This window comes from Lonchura striata, chromosome 6 (genome assembly GCF_046129695.1).
Source record: "Lonchura striata isolate bLonStr1 chromosome 6, bLonStr1.mat, whole genome shotgun sequence".
NCBI lineage: Eukaryota > Metazoa > Chordata > Aves > Passeriformes > Estrildidae > Lonchura > Lonchura striata.
Window position 1 is genome coordinate 52,524,296 of NC_134608.1, and position 18,097 is coordinate 52,542,392.

The following is an 18,097-nucleotide window of genomic DNA, read 5'->3' on the forward strand; positions in this document are numbered from 1 at the left end:
ATCCTGCGTGGAGCAGTGGGTCAGCCGGCACCCCGTGCATCCCCACCCACCCCCCCAATGCCTACCGCATGATGTAGGTGCCCATGGAGGCCCAGAGGGGCACAATGACCATGCCGATGGCCACTGCGGAGGGCACCAGCGTGTAGTAGCGCTCCCAGTAGTTGCTGGAGACGAAGAGGGCGTAGATGCCGACTGCCAGGAACATGGCCCACTTGGTGCCAAAGAACCTGCCGGGGCAAGGAGCGGAAGTGTGGGTGGCCATCCCAGTGAGCCGTGCCAGCTGGAGCATGGCGGGGCCGTACCTGATGAGGATGGGTGTGTAGAGCAGCGCCGCCACGGGTGTGACATTGATGCCCATCAGCACCTTGCGGTCAATGTCCTCCAACTGGATGTTGCTGTACTTCACCTCGCGGTAGGTCTCGTCGTAGTGAAGGATCAGCTGCATCTGCAGCAGACCTGGGGGATCCAGGGGTGGTCACCCCATGCCCTGAACATCCCGAGTTGTTCTGGGGGTCCCTGGGAGGTCCCATCCCATACCCAGGTAGACGCTGTAAGTGAGGGTGCCAGCCAGGCTGGCAGCCACCACGTTCTTGATGACACCGAGGCGCTTGTGGCGAAAGTATTTCTGCTCCTCCTCTTCCTCATTGTAGTCAGGGTGAGCACCCACAAAATCATCCAGCTGTGGGTGATTCCAGCTGTTACTCCTTGGGGTTGGCCACCACGGGTCTGCTTCTCCCCCACGGGTGTCCCTCTGGTCTCACCTGTGCTTCTGTCCCCTCGGTGCTCAGCCTGGCACTTGGCACTGTCTTGGCCCCATCCTGGCAGCCGTCGACGTCCTTCTCCATTGGTGCTTCTGGAGGGCCCTGGATGGTGTCAGGGTTGGAAGGACCCTGTTGGCACTCCAAGTCTTGCACCCATATATTTTGCATCCCTGTGAACTGCACACACAGACCCTGCACCCTCATGCCCAGCACCCCCAGCCCTTGCACCCCTACATCCAGCACCGAGTACCCATGTACACAGCACCCCCAAGCCCTGAACCTCTGTACTCTGCACCCCCAGATCCTGCTCTCATGGTTGCACCCCTGTGCTCTGCACCCCTACACCTTCAGATCCTGCACCCCTGAATCCCGTGCCCCCTGCCCAGCTTTGCACCCCCCAGAACGGCACCTCTGGGCTCAGTGCCCCAGCCTGCTCACCCCTGCCCCCTCCCCGCCCGTCACACCGACCCCAGCCCCGCTTGCCCGTGCCGGAGCTCTCGGGGCGGGGCGGGCGCTTCTTCCTCTTTCGGTTAGCGCGGGCGGGACGGAGGTGGTTAAAGGGGCCGGTCCCGGACCCCCGGGCCGTGCCCGCACTCCTCAGTGCCCCCCACCCGCGCCCGTTCTCAGCACCCCGGCCTCTGCAGCACTCATCATACCCCAACCCGCACAGCACCCTGACCCCCCCGCACAGCACCCATTGCCCCCCCCATCGCGCAGCACCCCAGCCCTGCCCCCCTCTCCGCTTCCCTGCGACCTCTCAGCCTCCCCAGAGCTCCCACCGGGCCTCGGGGTGGGTGCTGCCTCCTCGGGGTGCCCCGTGGCGCTGGGTGCTGTGCCCTGCTGCTTTCGCTTCCCCTTCCCGGTCCGGGGGGGGGATGTGCCAGAATGCCAGGGCGGGGGGACACCCCAATCGGGGGGTGTAGGGCACGTGCCTGCCCTGGTGTCACCCCAAAGCTGGGGCCGGGAAGGTGTCCGGGTGCGTGGCACGGCGGGGTGCCCCGGGGCAGGGCGAGGGGACTGCTGGGTAGGGCGGACAGGGTGACATCTCCGGGGCAGGATCTGGCCCAGCCGGTAGCGGGGGATTCTTGAGATGGGATTCTTGGGAGGGTGCTGGTTTCTGCAGGATAGGGGGATACGTATGGAACAGCCCCAGAAGGGTCATGGCAGTGGCAACACCCATCCTGAGGGTCCTTCACACCCCAAGCAATGGGAACCACCCTGGGGTGTTGGGGCAAAGAGCCCTTCCTGGAAGCAGGATGAGTGGAGTCTATTGATCATGGAACCCTTGGGAAACAGGATGAGGAGTATTGATAGGATCCCTATGGGTCAGGGTAGTCACGGTAGCAGCATGGTGGGTGTCTATTGATCATGGAACCCTTGGGAAGTGTGATGAAGGTTGTCTGTGGGAACCCCATGGGTCAGGGTGGCCATGGGAGCAGGATGAAGGGTGTCTGTGGGAACCCCATGGGTCAGGGTGGCCATGGGAACAGGATGAGGGGTGTCTGTGGGGTCCAAATGGGTCAAGGTTCATGGTGGTGGTGTGGTGGCCATGGGAGTTCCACCATCCCAAGGGGGAGGTCCCATTCCATCCTATCCCATCCCAGACCTTGTCCCCACTGCCAGCCCACAGAGGCGGGGCTGAATCCTTCCCGCCCCTGGCCATGGGGCCCAGCCCCACAGCATTTAGGGACCCCCATCCCGAGCCTCAGTAGTGCCTGCCTGGCCTTGCGCTCCTCCAGCTTCCACACAAGCTCCCAGGTAAGCACTGCGGGGTCCCCAAAACTGGCACTCCCTGCATGGCACCCCTCTGACACCCCCGATGCAGGTGGGGGCTGTGGGGCACAGGGGGAGGAAGGGTGGGTGTCTGGGCATGGAGAGGGAGAGAATGACAGATGGAGGGCTGCAGCTCTGCCCCTCATGTTTGGGGGTGTCTTGTCCCTGAGGTCCCCATAGGTGACCCTAAATCAGCAGGGCAGCCTGGGCAGGTCACTGTCCAGAGGATGTTGATTATCCCGGGAATCCCAGGCATCTCCCAGGGCCTCCGGCAGCTGCCCTGGGATGAGTCAGCCCACAACCAGGACATCCCTGAGCACCAAGCCTCCCCTTCAAAGGTGCCGCGGGTGACTCCTCTTAGGATCGAGCCGGCATCTCCAGCACTTCCATCCTGGCATAACCCACACAGTGTCTCTCCCTAGGGCCACCACGCTCTCCATGGAGACTGGCAGCTCCTTCCAACAGCTTGGCATGCAGCAGCACCTCCAGCCCCCCAGGCAGCAGCTCTCGAGCTATGGCAAATGCAGCACCACGGGCAGTGAGCCTGGCAAAAATCCTGGGAAAGCTGCTGAGTGCAGTGGAGGCAGCGGGATCGGGAAGGGGCCAGGGCCAATGGTCTGCAGCACTCCATGGTGAGAGTGAGGGGCTGGGGGCAGGAGGGAGACAGGGAGGTGGGCAGGGGAAGCTGTGGCAGGGCCAGAGCAACGGGGACCCCAGGCTGGTGCTGGGGGAAAAGTCTGAGGTCTGTGAGCCACCATGTCCCAGCATGGCCCAAGGGAGGAAACAGGATCTGCAGGGAATGGTGCTGTGTTGGGCTGCTCCCAGCAGCAAGAGAGACAGGTGTGTGCAGATTCCCTGCGCTGTCCCCAGGGAATCTGGAGTCCAGTTTGATGCTAGAATGGGATAACGTGGATCTGGGATGACATGAAGCTCTGGGGAGGTAGAATGGAACTGGGTCCTCTCTAACACCCTCATCCCTGCAGTGGGAACCCCTATGCAGGGCTGGTGAGCCACCTGCGGGGATCCTGGCTCTCGGGGAAGACACGGCCCATGGAATACCGTGTGGCACAGCTGGAGGCTCTGGGACGCTTCCTGGATGACAAGAAGCAGGAGATCCTGGAAGCCACTGAATTGGACATGGGCAAGGTAAGAGGGGGCTGGGAACTGGGGGGCACTGGCATCACATCTTTGAAGTCCTTTGTATTCTGTTGTCTGGGTATTGCATCCTTGTGGGGGTCTGGGCACAGGGGTGTCCCTTCCTTGGAGTCCTGATTCCCCCTTGATGTGCTCCCAGGCTGGTGTATCTGTAAGTGCTGGATCCCTGCAGATCCAGGGATTGTGGAGGGGCTGTGCTGTTGATCCTATCCCTGGTGCTCAGAAACCAGGAAAAGGCCCCGTTGGCCTATCGGTGACTGGCTGAGTGTTTAACACTCTGGTCTGCATCCTGGGGGTCCATGGGACCTCCACAAGAGTGACATCCTGGGGTGCTCCTGGCCAGCCCAGCACACCTGGGACTGCTGGCATTGTGCAACGTGCTGGCACTGCACATTCCTCCCAGGGCCTCCAAGGGACTGGTTTCACTAGCATGGTGGCATGGGCAGGGCTCTGGATATGGCTCAGGGTATTGTGGCGTTCCAGGAGCTCCTGGATGATCTGCTGTTGAAGTGGATAATTGGATAAAATGGATAATTTTAGTGGTCTCAGCTCATAATCTCTGGAAGCGTTCAAGGCCAGATTGGATGGGGCGTGGAGCAACCTGGGCTAGTGGAAGGTGTCCCTTCCACTATGGGAAAGAATAGGATGAGCTTCAAGGTCCCTTCCAACCCAAACCATTCCAGGATTCCAGGAGATAATCCTCATCTCTTTGTTCGGCATCAGTGAAGTGGCCTATGCCCTCAGCAGTATCTTTCCACATCTGCCATCTCCCAAGGCTCCTAATTGCCTTGTTTGTTGGAGGCAAGACCTTTTCCTTCAGCCAGGCCTTGATAGGCATCAGAGCTCTGAGTGTGTCCATCATATTTCCTAATTATGCCTAATTAGATCCGGTTGTCGAGTAATGAGCTTGTCATGCAGCCAAGCCCTCATAGCTAGATGGACACTTCACCTGCTCTTACGTAGCTGAGGTGGTGTCTCACCTCCAGCATTGCCAGTTCCTCTCTGGTGCTGATGACTGGTGGCACTTGGATGACCTCAGACTTAATGTCCTATCTCACAACCTTTGTATCCCATCAAAATTCTTAATGGACCAATCATCTTCCTTGTCCTGGTGATGCCATAGTCATCCTAGGTTAGGAACAGCTCCGTTGCTTCACTCCATTATCTCCTGTGCCTGCTGAGCCCTCATGTCCAGGAGGGCCATTGCATCTCCTGGCAGCTGCATTTTGGAGACCTGAAGGTCTCTTAGTAGTGAAAGATCCTGGGAATCAGCAACTAGCCTTCCCAACCCCAAAGTGGTGTGGGGATGGGAGGAAGACTCCAATCCAGGCATGTTTTTGGGTTGGAAGAGTGCATAATATGATGTCACAGCACAGGAGCTTTGCTCCCTCTGCTCTCCATGGTCATGAAGGGGCTCCATGAGCCTGCTGGGCTATCCCTGATGTCTTCACACTTCTCCTGCAGCTATGGAGAGGACCCAATTCTCCAGCACAAGGGGTTTAATTAAGGTGTGGTTCTTATTACTTTCCTTCCTTCAGTCAAGGTCCTAAGACTTTGACTAAACTTAAGACTAAAGGTGCAGCTTTTGTCTACGGGCAATGGAAGGGAGCTAGGGGCTTTGCTTCCAGTTTCAATATTCAAGTGGTAAGGATGCCTTCCACCAGGACCAGCTCTTCAGAAGCTCTGCTCACATTGCTTGGGTGTTCCCTTGGCTTGGGGCTCTGTTGCCGGTTCACAGTGCTGAGCTCAGGAATTTGTTAAATACCATGAAAATTATAAATTTTGGTTTTTTTTTTTTCCCTTCTGGCCAAATAACTATTTTCATAAAATTTCTGGGTCACTGATATATTCCCTGGGAGTTACAGGAGGTGATGGAAATTTCTGCTGAAGAGATCCTCCTGCTATTCGTGTTTGGAAGAGGGGAGAGATGCCTCCTGGGGTGGTGGGGTTGGCATTGGGGTGATGGGATCTGTGTTAGGGTGAAAGGGTCAATGATGGGGTCAGTATTGGGGTGGAACTTCCATGATGTCTCTCTCCAGCCATCCTTTGAGGCTTTCTTCAGCGAGATCCTCCTCTGCAAGAATGAGCTCAATATCACCCTCAACAACCTGTCCCAGTGGATGAAGGATGAGCATGTGGACAAGAACCTGGTAAGAAAGGAGCTCTGAGGAAAGGAAAGTGGGGGAGAGGGATTGCTGGTGGGGAAGGCAGTGCTGAGTTCATGTTCTTCCTGAAAGGTGATGCAGCTGGACTCTGCCTTCATCCGCAAGGACCCCTATGGGGTGGTGCTCATCATAGCACCCTGGAACTACCCCATCCACCTCTTTCTGGTGCCCCTCATCGGGGCCATCGCTGCTGGTGAGCCCAAACTCTCAGTCTCCTGGCCTGGAAGTGCCAGTCTCCCCAGGAGTCTTGTCACAATAAGTGGTTGTTGTCACCATGTCACTGTGCTGATGTCCCGTTCATCTTCCCCCAGGGAACTGCGCCGTCATCAAACCCTCAGAGATCGCCAAGAATACAGAGAAACTCGTTGCTGAAACACTGAGTTGTTACCTGGACAATGTGAGAAGTCCTTCTTGTCCTCATCTGTTGTTACTAGACCATGGTGCTCCTAACCCTGCCTCACACCCACCATCCCCAAACATCATCTATGTGCAGAACCTCCTCCTACCATGTTCAGCCAATGTCCCAGCTTCCTGGGATGCTGTTGGTGGGGACAGATGGTGACACAAGGGGATTTTTTTCTGTTTCCTTGCAGGACTGCTTTGCTGTGGTGACTGGCGGTGTGCCGGAGACCACCAGGCTGCTGGAGAACAAGTTTGACTACATCTTCTTCACTGGTACGTCCCATGGGACAGAGCAGAGCCTTGCCTGGATGTGGAGCCAGGATCTGTTGGAGGATCTGGGATGTGTATCTGAGATCTGGTGGGACCCAGTGCCACATCCCAGAGCTGTGCGATGGCTGGTGGGATTCCCACCTCAATCCATGTTTTCCCTGCCCACAGGCAGCTCCCCGGTGGGGCGGATCGTGATGGCAGCTGCTGCCAAGCACCTGACACCAGTGACACTGGAGCTGGGGGGCAAGAACCCCTGCTACGTGTCTGACACCTGTGATGTGACCAACGTGGCGCGGCGCGTGGTCTGGGGCCGCTTCTTCAACGCGGGGCAGACCTGCATCGCGCCCGACTACCTGCTCTGCACCATAGAGATGCAGGAGAAGCTCATGCCCGCCTTGCGCGAGGCCATCACTGAGTTTTTCGGCTCCAACCCCCGAGAATCCCCGGATTTCGGCCGCATTGTGAGTGACAAACAGTTCCAGCGCCTGCGGGCACTGCTGTGCAGCGGGCGTGTGGCCATCGGGGGACAGACGGATGAGGCCGAGCGCTACATCGGTGAGGCTTGGGGATCACTCACATCTTGGTGAGCACATTGGGGATTTTCAGCGGGTCTGCACACAGAGGGGAGGCTCTAGAGGGAAAAGCGTTCTAGGAGTGCTTAAAAATGGGTCCTGAGCGGAGGTTTCATCTCTGACCTCTGTGCCTGGCTGATGCTGTTGGGTTTCCTCTCTGCAGCTCCCACGGTGCTGGCAGATGTGCTGCCCTCGGACCCTGCCATGCAGGAGGAGATTTTTGGGCCCATCCTACCCATCGTTGTCATTGCCAACATGGATGAAGCCATTGACTTCATCAACGCGCGGCCGCGGCCATTGGCCATCTACGCCTTCTCCTGTGACAGCAAGGTGTGTCTGTGGAGCAGAAAAAGTGGGGAGGGAAGTCAGGTACCACTTCCACAAGCCCCAGGATGTGCTCTGAAGGGTCTTTAGAGCCCAAACGCTCTGGGAACATCTGATGGGCACACTGGGCAATGTTTGCCAAGTGCAAGCCTCTCATCTACCTTCTCTGCTCCCTCCCAGATAGTGAACCAGGTCCTGGAGCGGACGAGCAGCGGAGGCTTCTGTGGCAATGACACCCTGATGCACTTGACACTGACCTCGTTGCCCTTCGGAGGCATTGGTAGGTCCAAAATCCCCAGCCCTGGCCATTGGGGAACTAGATGTGATCCATGGCCTGAGCCATGGTGAGGAATGTGAGTTTCTTCCTGCCGCCAGTGTGGTTCTGCGCTGGATCCCTTAATGTCCCTGAGGAGACAGGTTGTACCTTCATTCCAACTTTTAGGACAAAACAGTAGGAAGAAAATGCTTAGGAAAACATGGAGAACCTCTTACAGGATCTTGGAGATCCTCCTTAGAGAAGAAGAAATTTTTGGTCTCCAGGGGTACCAATTTTTGCTTTCTCAGGTGAAAAGTACTTAGCCCTGGGCTGCGGGTGGCAAGGTCCAGGGATACAGGAATACAGGAGTGCTGTTTCTCAGAATACTTCCCCATGACTTGATCTCTTCCCAAAATATTTCTGGGATAAGTCCCTTCATTTAGTGCTGTCCTTGCTCAGCATCTGTGTCGGGGCTGGCAGCTGAGTCAGGCATAATGAAACACCAAACAATTAATTCCTCACCTGCCTGTGGCTCAGGGAACAATATTTTGTACTTCCCTTTCCGTAACTTATCTTAATTGGGAATGATTCAGACCAACCACCTTCAATTATTAGGTAAAGCCACTTTAGAGCAGATGAAGGGGCTGAAGTCATTGGGGTGAGATGGCACCAAAGCTTCTATGAGAAGTCACTTAACCTCCAGTTAAACCAGCCACAGGAACTGGGAGAATTGGCATTGCCAATGTGGCTCCAGGTTTTTAGAGTTCCAGGAAGAAGGCTGAACAGCTCCAACCGTGGGGAGATACAGTTGGAGCATCATGGAATGAAATCAAGACTTGCAGAACCCAGCAAAGCTTGTGTAGGTAAATGGAGGTGGATAAAAAGGAGATGCCAGGGCCTCCAAACTGCTGAGCTGCAGCAGGATTTGCTGGACTGAGCATCCATATACCTGGAGGAGGCACTGGAAAAATGGAATTCCTCCACCATGTCTGTGCTGCTCAGAAAATCCTGTAGGTGTCTTTTTCCCTCATTTTGATGCTTGGAGAAGGCATCATCAGGAGCAGAGTCCCGTCCTGAGCATGGACCTGTCCTGTGTGTGTTCCAGGGAACAGTGGGCCGGGAAAATACCATGGGAAGTTCACCTTTGACACCTTCTCCCACCACCGTGGCTGCCTGCACCGGAACATGGGGCTGGAGACGCTCAACACCCCGCGCTATCCCCCCTACACCCAGCAGAAGTTGGGGCTCCTCACGACCACCTTTGAGGTGAAGCGCAGGGGCACCTGCACCCTGCTCTGAGGCTGCCATGCCCTGCTCTGAAGATGCCACGGAGTCAGTGGGAAGGACCGGGACTGTCCTGCTCTCCCTCTTCATCACGCTGCCCACTCTGCACCGTGTCCTTTGCCTCGCTGGAGCATGTTGGACAGCCAGGATGGACATCCCCTCCTGCACCCTTGTGGCCTCTGCTCCAAACCATTTTCCAGGACACAGCTGAAATGACGAAAATCTTTTTCTTACTCCGAACTTCTCTTTCTGGTGGAGAAGCGCTCCCATCAGTCCCATCTCCCCTCACATGGACTTTTCCTTTGGAATGAACCTCTCTCCCTCCTCACTGTTACTCTTTGCTCCGTGTAACTCTGCCTGTAGTAAAGACTTTGCATCAAACTCTATTCCAACCTCTCTTTGTGCCTCCCTCCTTTGGTTTGGGGGATGCTGGGAGGGTTGGGGGCTGTTTCCCATCCCAAGCGGTTTTAGCTGGAATGGAGGTGTGGCGGGGCAGGCAGCCAAGGGGCAGGGCAGGAAGCTGACAGCCACCCTGTTAGCTGGGAAGAGGGAAGCTCTGGAGCCTGGAACTGTCTTCCCGCAGCTCCTGGAGAGCGAGGCCAAGAGAGCCACCAAGGGTCATGGTGGGAATGGGAGTGTGGAGGGATACAGGGGTGGCAGGAGGGGTCCAGGTGCTCCATCCTCTCCCTGAAGTCACAGTTGGATGCCAGGCTGGGATGATGTGGAGCTCTGAGGAGCTGGAATGGGCTGCTGTCCCTCTAACACCACTGTCCCTACAGCAGAACCCCTTTGCTGGGCTGGTGAGCCACCTGCAGGCATCCTGGCTCTCTGGGAAGGCTTGGCCCATGGAATACATGGCCCAGCTGGAGGCTCTGGGATGCTTCCTGGATGACAAGAAGCAGCAGATCCTGGAGGCCACTACCTCTGACTTGGGCAAGATGAAAGGGGACAGGAACAGGAGGATTTGGTGGCTGGAGGAGCTGAGGGGCTCCCACAGCCCAGCTGGGGGTGCTTTGTCCTCCTCTCATTGGGTTCTCTAGCCCTGCCTGGGCTCTGCCTCAGGCTCGCAGCCTCTGGATGTGGGAGACTGAGATGAAGCATGTCCCAGTCACTGTCCTCCAGAGTCCATCCCTGCTCTGCCATAGACAGAGGAGGCTATGGGGAGCCCCTTGACTTGGATAGCCATTCCCACACCCACCAGCCTCAGTTTCCCCCTTCCCTGGGCAAATTAATCCCTGGTTTCTGTCCCTGCTCCCTGCCCTGAACTTCCCATCTGATGTTATCCCCTCTTCTCCCACGGGGCTCACCCAGGCTGTGACTCCCTGAGCCCAGATCCCCTGGCTCTGCAGCCAGAGCCTTAATACCACAGAGGGCTCACTGTCTTCTCTTCTCCAACCTAGCCCCTTTGGATGTCCTCCCTATTCTTCCTGTTGTCTGCATGAATGGGATCTGGATAATTTTTCCTATTTTTAAGTAACCACTGCTTAAAAACATCATGTTGCAGACACAGGGGGTGCTCAATGCCCTTAGGGATTCAAATCCAGCAAGGGATGTAGAGGGCTCCAGTCCCCACATCCTGGGCAAAATGCTATGGAGTGTTGGGATAAGAGTTGCAGAATATGCCAAGATCACATGCTGCATGTTTGGTGTCTGCTGGCACCCTTTGAGCCAAATTATCTGAGATCCTCCTGTGCAAGAACAAGCTCCATGAGACCTTGAACAACCTGTCCCACTGGATGAAGGATGAGAAGGTGGGCAGGACTCTGGTGAGAGGGAAGAGGAGAGGATGGGAGGCAGAGCTGGGTGGGATGGTGTGCAGGGTGGGACCTGATGTGGAGGGTGTCCCACAGGTGATGCAGTGGACTCTTGCCTTCATCAGCAAGGATCCCTATGGGGTGGTGCTCATCATAGCACCCTGGAATTATCCCATCTAACTCTTCCTGGTGCCTCTCATCAGGGCCATTGCTGCTGGTGAGCCCAAATTTCCAGCTCCCTGGCCTGGAGGATCCCAGCAGTGCCAAGCAGAGGTAAGAGCACTTCGTCCACAGAAGGGCTGGCTGTCACCATGTCGCAGCTCCACGATCCTGTCTTCCCCAGGGAACTGTGTCATTGTCAAACCCTCTGAGGTGTCCAAGAAGACAGAAAGTCTCGTGGAAGAACTGCTGCCCAGCTACCTGGACAAGGTGGGACAATCTCCAATCCCTGTGGCATGACTGGGGCAGAGCTGTGCTCTGTGCCTGCCTCACATACCATCTCCAGCTTCACGTACTGCCCTGCTCCCTTACTCCATGCCCAGCCAGTGTCCCAGCCTCCCAGGATGCTATTGGTGGGGACAGATGGTGACAAGAGGGAGCCTTTCTCATTTCCTTGCAAGACTGCTTTGCTGTGGTGACTGGTGGTGTGCAGGAGACCACCAGGCTGCTGGAGGACAACTTTGACTGCATCTTCTTCACTGGTACGTCCCATGGGACAGAGCGGAGCCCTGCCTGGATTTTGTGTGAGGAGGAAGATGGGTTCCCTCCAGACATCCCTGCTAAGAAGGCAGGGATTGGGTTGGAGATGAGTGCCAGGATCTGTTGGAGGATCTGGGATGTGTATCTGAGATCTGGTGGGACCCAGTGCCACATCCCAGAGCCATGCGATGGCTGGTGGGATTCCCACCTCAATCCATGTTTTCCCTGCCCACAGGCAGCTCCCCAGTGGGGCGGATCGTGATGGCAGCTGCTGCCAAGCACCTGACACCAGTGACACTGGAGCTGGGGGGCAAGAACCCCTGCTATGTGTCTGACACCTGTGATGTGACCAACGTGGCGCGGCGCGTGGTCTGGGGCCGCTTCTTCAACGCAGGGCAGACCTGCATCGCGCCCGACTACCTGCTCTGCACCATAGAGATGCAGGAGAAGCTGCTCCCAGCCCTGCATGAGGCCATCAATGATTTCTGTGGCCCTAACCCCCGAGAATCCCTGGATTTTGGCCGCACTGTGTGGGACAGGCAGTTCCAGTGAGTGCAGAGTGCTGTGCAGTGGGCGTGTGGCCATTGGGGGACAGACAGATGAGGCCGAGCGCTACATCAGTGAGGCTTGGGGGTCACTCACCTCTTCATCCTTGCACAAAGCATATTTTGGGTTTTGAGAAGATTATAATGGGAAGTGGGTGCTTGGCCATGTGGCCTGTCGTACAGGAGGTGTGTCCTGGGGGGATGATGAAGGTGCCATCTCTGACCTTTGTGCCTGGCTGATGCTGTTGGGTTTCCTCTCCGCAGCTCCCACGGTGCTGGCAGATGTGCTGCCCTTGCACCCTGCCATGCAGGAGGAGATCTTCCTGCCCATTGTTGTCATTGCCAACATGGATGAAGCTCTTGGCTGTCTATGCCTTCTCCTTGGATGACAAGGTAGAGCCAAGCCAGGACTACACCTGCCCTGTGCTCCTTGGCAGCTGTATCCAGCCATGTTTGTGCTCCAGGTGTTTCCCTTACATCACACAGACCTAGTTAGGGGGTATGGATTGTGTTTGGAAGGAGAGGAATGGCGTGGGAGACCCATGTCCCATCTTCTTTGTGTCATTCCCAGGTGGTGAACCAGGTCCTGGAACAGACGAGCACTGGTGGCTTCTGTGGCAACGACAGCCTGATGCATGTGACACTGCCTTCACTGCCCTTCAGAAGCATTGGTAGGTCCAAAATCCCCAATCCTGGCCATTGGGAGCCAGGAGTGATCCCACCCATGGTGAGGAAGGGTCCCAGTAGGAACTTTCAGCTCCAGAGGGCTCGGTAATCCATAGGGAAATTCTCCTCCAGAAGCCCTTTGCTTCACCTTGGGCTCTTGGGCTTTGCTGGACATCTCTGGAGCACCCTGAGTTACTTTCTCTCCATATTCCCCATCCCAAGTTCTGTGTTTTCTGCATCCACAGAAATGTCTTGCTTAAAGCACAGGGAATCAGGGCTTGAAGCAATCTGGTCTAGTGGAAGTTGCTCCTGCCCATTGCAGGGGGGTGGAACCAGATAATCTCTAAGGTCCTTTCCAAGCTAAACTACTCTGGCATTCCATGATAGAATCACCTGCTTTTTATGGGATGATGTCCACTACCAGCTCCCATTTTTCACTCCTGTTCTCCACCTTTTATCCTCTCCTCCCTCTCAGCTGGCCAGGAGGCATCAGTGACCTCCCTTTATCCTGGGGCTGCTGATGTTTGAGGAACTGAACCCAAGGCATCACCCCAACCACAATTAGCATTTTATCAGGAAGACTGACTGGCTCAGGCTGACTCATGGAATTTTATCCCATCTGTTATCAAATGATGTGTGGATTTTGGTTTTTTTTGCCAGCCTGCCTGGCTTTCCTGTGCTTGTTCATGCCAGCCACCTTCCACTTCCCAACATTCATCCTTGGGGCTGGTCCCACCTCACCAAAGGCACCTTGGTTATTGTGCCGGTCCACCCCTGCAGTCTTGTCTCCTTGCAGCAGGGCTGGATCCAGCATGGATGGGATGTCTTTTTGAGGGTATTCCTGTGGGAGACAAGCTCATCTGCTGGGAGCCATGACCTCATCAGTGACACTCTTCCAGTTGCTAATTATGTTAATTGAAATGGTAAGATCCACTGACAAGAGAGTTTTTGGGAATTTCTCCACCTTCCAGCCTAATCTTCCTACTCCAGACATCCACTTGGGTTTGCACTAGGTCACCTCCGTGGTCCTCTTCCTAACAGAAGCTCATCCATGGCTTGGAAAGCAGCTGGATGAGGCATGGTGCTGCTTTTGCAGAGCTGGGAGCTTAATTTTGAGTTCTTTGACCCAAAGAATGGCCATATCCAGCTAGGGTCCTGTGCTGTGTATTCCAGGGAACAGCAACCTGGGAATGCACCTGGGGAAGTTCAGCTTTGACACCTTCTCCTGCCACTGTGGGTGCCTGAAGTGTGGGATGGGCTGGGAATCCCTCAATGCCCTGTGCCATCCCCCGTACAGCCAGCAGAAATTTGGGGTCACCCGGGCCACTTCCAAGGTGACATGTAAGAATTACTGTGCCCTGCTCTGAGGGTCTCCACATGCCCACTCAGGACATCTCTTGCTGCTGGTCCCCCACATTTCCCTCCATCCCAGTCCCATATTCCTCTTTTCTGGCTGTTTGGAGCTTTATTACCACTGGTACCACCAGAGCAGAGGGGTTTACTGTGCCCCTCGTTGCGTGAGAAGGTCCACAACACCCTGATCCCAAATCCTTGAGCTGGAATGATCTTGGTTTCTCCTGCTCTATGACCCCAGTTTCCTTTGCCCCATGATCTCAGTGTCCTTTGCCCCATGATCCCAGTTTCCTTCACTCCATGCTGCTCCATTTTGGGGGGCTGGTTGTGCCGGTGAAGGGATATCCGTTCCTGCTAGGCTGTGGGTTGTCCTGGCTGAATCCCACGGGGATCCCCCTGGGTGGGGGGATGGAGATAACTGGTGGAGGGAGCTGAGATAAAGACAGTTTAATAGGGAAGTGGAAACATCACCGGTGCCCGCCTCCATGGACTGTGCCGGGGATGAGGAGTCGGTGCCAACGCTGAGCCCGCCAGAGACGGAGCCGGGCTTTGTACTGAATCCAAGTGTCTGATCCGCTTCACCTTCGAGACCTCCTGGAACCTGTGGCCCGAACTGCTCCAGAAACCGGAGGGAAAGCTCCGGATCTCGGGAAGCCCTGGTAGAGCGGGACGCTCCGCGCCGGCACCGTAACCACGCGTTGCCACCGTGAACACGCGCTTCCGCTTCCGCCCGCCCTTCGGACACGCCCCCTCCTCCCGCCCCGCCAATCGGCACGCAGCATGGCCACGCTCTGCCCAATCACTGACGCTTTCCCTCTTTCTTCCCGCCCCGTGCGGCACTCCCACCAATGAGAAGGAAGTCCGCAGCCGTTCGCCCCGCCCACGACGCACCGCCCCACGCGCATGCGCAGTGGCCGCGGGGGCGAGCAGGGGTCAGGACGGCGGAGGGCGCTCGGGGCCGGTGAGGTGGGAAAGGGGCCCGGGGGAGCTTGGGGGGCCCGGGGCCGTGGGTCTCCCGGTGGCGTGTAGTGGCCGCCCAAATCCTGCGTGGGGCAGAGGGAGGGAGCCGGACACTGCGCTAGCCTCCGCCCCCATCCTCTCTGAAGGGACACGCAGAGGCTTAGCGGGACTTTGGGGTGACAGGAGAGGACGGCACACCTGGGTGCCCCTGGGAGGTGGGCGTGGGGGAGCAGGATGGTCCCTTGGGGGAACAGCTGAGTCCCTTTTAGGGGGTGGACCAGATACCCGAATCTCCTGGGGGATACACTTGGGTCTCTTAAGAGGGAGCTGCAAGGAGGGGTAGGATGTCTGGGTGCCTTGAGAGGGGTTGGCAGAGGAAACGGGATACTTAGTTCCCTAGGGGGAAGCATTTGTGGTCCCTTATGGGGTGCCAGGACAGGGGTGCCTGGGGGTCCGGGTCTCTTTAGGTGGAGGGGTGGGAATCAGGGTGCCAGTGTCCCCCGTGGGAAGTGGGGGAGCCCTGGCTGCCCCAGTCCCTTACTGTTAGTTGCTGAGGTTCTCTCTGCACCCCAGGACTGGCCATGGCAGCGCTGCGACTGCTGTACCAGGCTGCCCGTACAGGTGAGGCTGCCCAGGAATCCCCAGACCTCCTGAACCCCTCAAACCCCATTGTGACCCTACTGACCCTCCTGTCCCTCCCCAGGCCCCCTGGCCCCACGTGGCTCCCTGCGCCCACTCAGCACCAGCACCCCCAGGGACTGTTACAGTGAGTACAGCCGTGCCACCCCTGTGGGGGCTCAGCTCCCAGCCCAGGGCTCTGCAGGGTGAGCACAGCTCCCCTCTTCCCGCAGAGTATGTCAACATCCGGGAGCCAGCCATGGACATGCGATCCATCACTGACCGCGCTGCCCAGACCCTGCTCTGGACCGAGCTCGTCCGAGGTGAGACCCTGCTCACTCTCCTCATTTGTGGGGTGACATCCCCTCCCCAAATATGTCATAACTCCTGTTTCTCCCTCACAGGCCTGGCCATGACCCTGAGCTACCTTTTCCGTGAGCCGGCCACCATCAATTACCCGTTTGAGAAGGGCCCGCTGAGCCCACGGTTCCGCGGGGAGCACGCGCTGCGCCGGTACCCGTCCGGGGAGGAGCGCTGCATCGCCTGCAAGCTCTGCGAGGCCGTGTGCCCAGCACAGGTGAGACTTCCTCCCCCTCCTCCTCCTCCTCACCCGGGGCTCCAGCCGTGACGTGTCCCTGCGCCAGGCCATCACCATCGAGGCCGAGCCCCGCGCCGACGGCAGCCGCCGCACCACCCGCTACGACATCGACATGACCAAGTGCATCTACTGCGGGTTCTGCCAGGAGGCCTGTCCTGTGGATGCCATCGTGGAGGTGAGTGGGGCCTGCAGGGGGGACTGCAGGGACTCCCTTGTCCCACCACGGTGACTCCAAGGATGACCCCATCCCATCCTGGCAGGGTCCCAACTTTGAGTTCTCGACGGAGACGCACGAGGAGTTGCTCTACAATAAGGAGAAGCTGCTCAACAACGGCGACAAGTGGGAGGCTGAGATCGCGGCCAACATCCAGGCTGATTACCTGTACCGGTGATGGCCCCCACCCGTCCCCCAAATAAAGCATTTGGGAGTTCAGCCCCTCTGTTGGCACTGTGGGTGCCAGCCCCTTCCCATAACTCCGTGTCTGTTCTTTTCCAGCGCTGGGGTCAGACCCCCCTAACCCTCAGGGGGATCCCACCCCTGGGTGTGTGGTTGTGTTTTGGGTTGTCCTTCAGATCCTGGGGGTGCTGGCACCAGTGTTGGGATAGGGGGTGGGCTGCAGGGAAAAGTGTGGGAGGTGGAGGGGGGCAGGCAAGGATGGAGGAGCAGTGCTGGTGGGATTTAGGAATCTGGGAGGGTCATTTCCAGCTTCTGAGGCAGCCAGGTTGGGGGGGCCCTGGTGATCCTGTTCACAGTGGTACTGGTGTGAGGGTCCCAGTGATGCCTGTGATCCAGGTGATCCCAGCAGAGGGTCCTGATGGTACCAGTGGGGGAGCCTCTAGTGGTATTGGTATGGGTGTCCCGGTGATGCTGGTGTGTGGGTACCAGCGTGTGGTGCCTGTGGTCTCACAGTGGTACCATCGTGGGGGGCCCAGTGATCCCAGCAGGGAGATCCCAGTGCTACCAGTTGTTAGGAGCTGTCCCTCAAAGGTGAGAGTAATGCAGGGGCGGATTAGAGTGAAAGGACTCTTAATGATTGATGTTTGCAAGTATGTATGTGTAGGGTTTATTTTAGAACAATTGGGTGGCAATGGAAAGCAGGTGTGTTTTGGTCATTATTATCTATAGTAATGCTGCTACGTGGAAGCATTATAAAATGCTACTTTTAAGAAGTGTCTAAGGGAAAAGAGAAAAAAAGAATGAAAATGTAAGGGTCAAAACGAATCACTCCGGCAGATCTTGTAACTTGATTGTTGCAATTTATTTGTCCCTTGGTCAAAGTGATGGGTCTGGTTCTGTCAGCAGTGAGGGAAGAAGCCCACAAAACACCAAGTCTGATGGGTTAAAATGTGATGAGGCTCGGGGGGAATGCCTCAGAAATGAGCCTGGGAGCGCTTCGGGGGTCTCTGTTGCTCAGTGATCCTTTTTCAGCTGCCTCTCACAGCGGCGCAGTTCAGTCTTCCTTCTTCCGGGGGGGAAGCATTAGAACGGAGCCAGTCGTGCAAGGGAGGGCCATGAGTATGCCGAGAACGACGACTGCGCCTTGCACGATGCAGGCAGTGATGGTTCACCCCCTTTGCTTTATGCAGATTGGGCAGTAGCACCCTGGGATGCCAGGGATGCCAATCTGGCTCCTCCGGTTTCACGCCGGTGCGGGGGTCCTGCTGATACTGGCGGGCGGTTTCCCGGCTCCGGGAAATGTTTCCCATTTCCATCCTCCTCGGGGGATGTTGCGGGGCTCCTGTCTCCGAGGGGCCGCTCCCCACGCGGTGCGGAACGTCCCGGGGGATGGGTTTGCCGGGGGCGGCGGGGCCGGGGCGGGCCGGGCGGTCCCTCCCCGGGGCCGGGCTCTTCCTGGGGAAGAGGAAGTGCTGGATCCCGGCCGAGCGGGGTGGCGGGTGGGTCCGGAGAGGGTCCGGCCCCCGCGGTCCCGGGGCGGGGAAG

General features: G+C 57.2%; 2 protein-coding genes and 1 pseudogene across 3 annotated transcripts; all 3 read left to right on the forward strand.

Moving 5' to 3' along the window:
• The first annotated feature begins 51 nt into the window (after nucleotides 1–51).
• On the forward strand, nucleotides 52–9,348 carry ALDH3B1 (aldehyde dehydrogenase 3 family member B1). The gene is made up of 11 exons (XM_031505121.2): nucleotides 52–412; nucleotides 2,957–3,166; nucleotides 3,518–3,680; nucleotides 5,729–5,839; nucleotides 5,927–6,047; nucleotides 6,166–6,251; nucleotides 6,448–6,529; nucleotides 6,695–7,081; nucleotides 7,262–7,428; nucleotides 7,603–7,702; nucleotides 8,784–9,348. Exons 1-11 carry the CDS (start codon nucleotides 351–353, stop codon nucleotides 8,975–8,977), a joined length of 1,683 nt encoding a protein of 560 aa, XP_031360981.2. The 5' UTR covers nucleotides 52–350; the 3' UTR covers nucleotides 8,978–9,348.
• LOC110467566 (aldehyde dehydrogenase family 3 member B1-like) lies at nucleotides 8,985–13,993 on the forward strand (annotated as a pseudogene).
• An 854-nt stretch (nucleotides 13,994–14,847) lies between these two features.
• On the forward strand, nucleotides 14,848–16,629 carry NDUFS8 (NADH:ubiquinone oxidoreductase core subunit S8). Of its 2 annotated transcripts, none has more exons than XM_021524766.3 (7): nucleotides 14,848–14,945; nucleotides 15,513–15,560; nucleotides 15,643–15,705; nucleotides 15,791–15,880; nucleotides 15,962–16,134; nucleotides 16,202–16,330; nucleotides 16,416–16,629. In XM_021524766.3, exons 2-7 carry the CDS (start codon nucleotides 15,521–15,523, stop codon nucleotides 16,545–16,547), a joined length of 627 nt encoding a protein of 208 aa, XP_021380441.1. In that variant the 5' UTR covers nucleotides 14,848–14,945; nucleotides 15,513–15,520; the 3' UTR covers nucleotides 16,548–16,629. The 2 variants fall into 2 exon arrangements, with proteins under 2 accessions (XP_021380441.1, XP_021380440.1); XM_021524765.2 differs by having other exon boundaries at nucleotides 14,856–14,940.
• The last annotated feature ends 1,468 nt before the right edge of the window (nucleotides 16,630–18,097 follow it).

Bases quoted from the DNA above. Each gene is read 5' to 3' on its own strand.
- ALDH3B1 (XM_031505121.2), top strand. From the start codon at position 351: ATGCCCATCAGCACCTTGCGGTCAATGTCCTCCAACTGGATGTTGCTG. The intron at 5,840-5,926 runs GTAAGAAAGGAG...TCTTCCTGAAAG, and splicing joins AGCATGTGGACAAGAACCTG to GTGATGCAGCTGGACTCTGC. The intron at 7,082-7,261 runs GTGAGGCTTGGG...TCCTCTCTGCAG, and splicing joins TGAGGCCGAGCGCTACATCG to CTCCCACGGTGCTGGCAGAT.
- NDUFS8 (XM_021524765.2), top strand. From the start codon at position 14,883: ATGCGCAGTGGCCGCGGGGGCGAGCAGGGGTCAGGACGGCGGAGGGCG. The intron at 14,941-15,512 runs GTGAGGTGGGAA...TCTGCACCCCAG, and splicing joins GCGGAGGGCGCTCGGGGCCG to GACTGGCCATGGCAGCGCTG. The intron at 16,135-16,201 runs GTGAGACTTCCT...TCCCTGCGCCAG, and splicing joins AGGCCGTGTGCCCAGCACAG to GCCATCACCATCGAGGCCGA.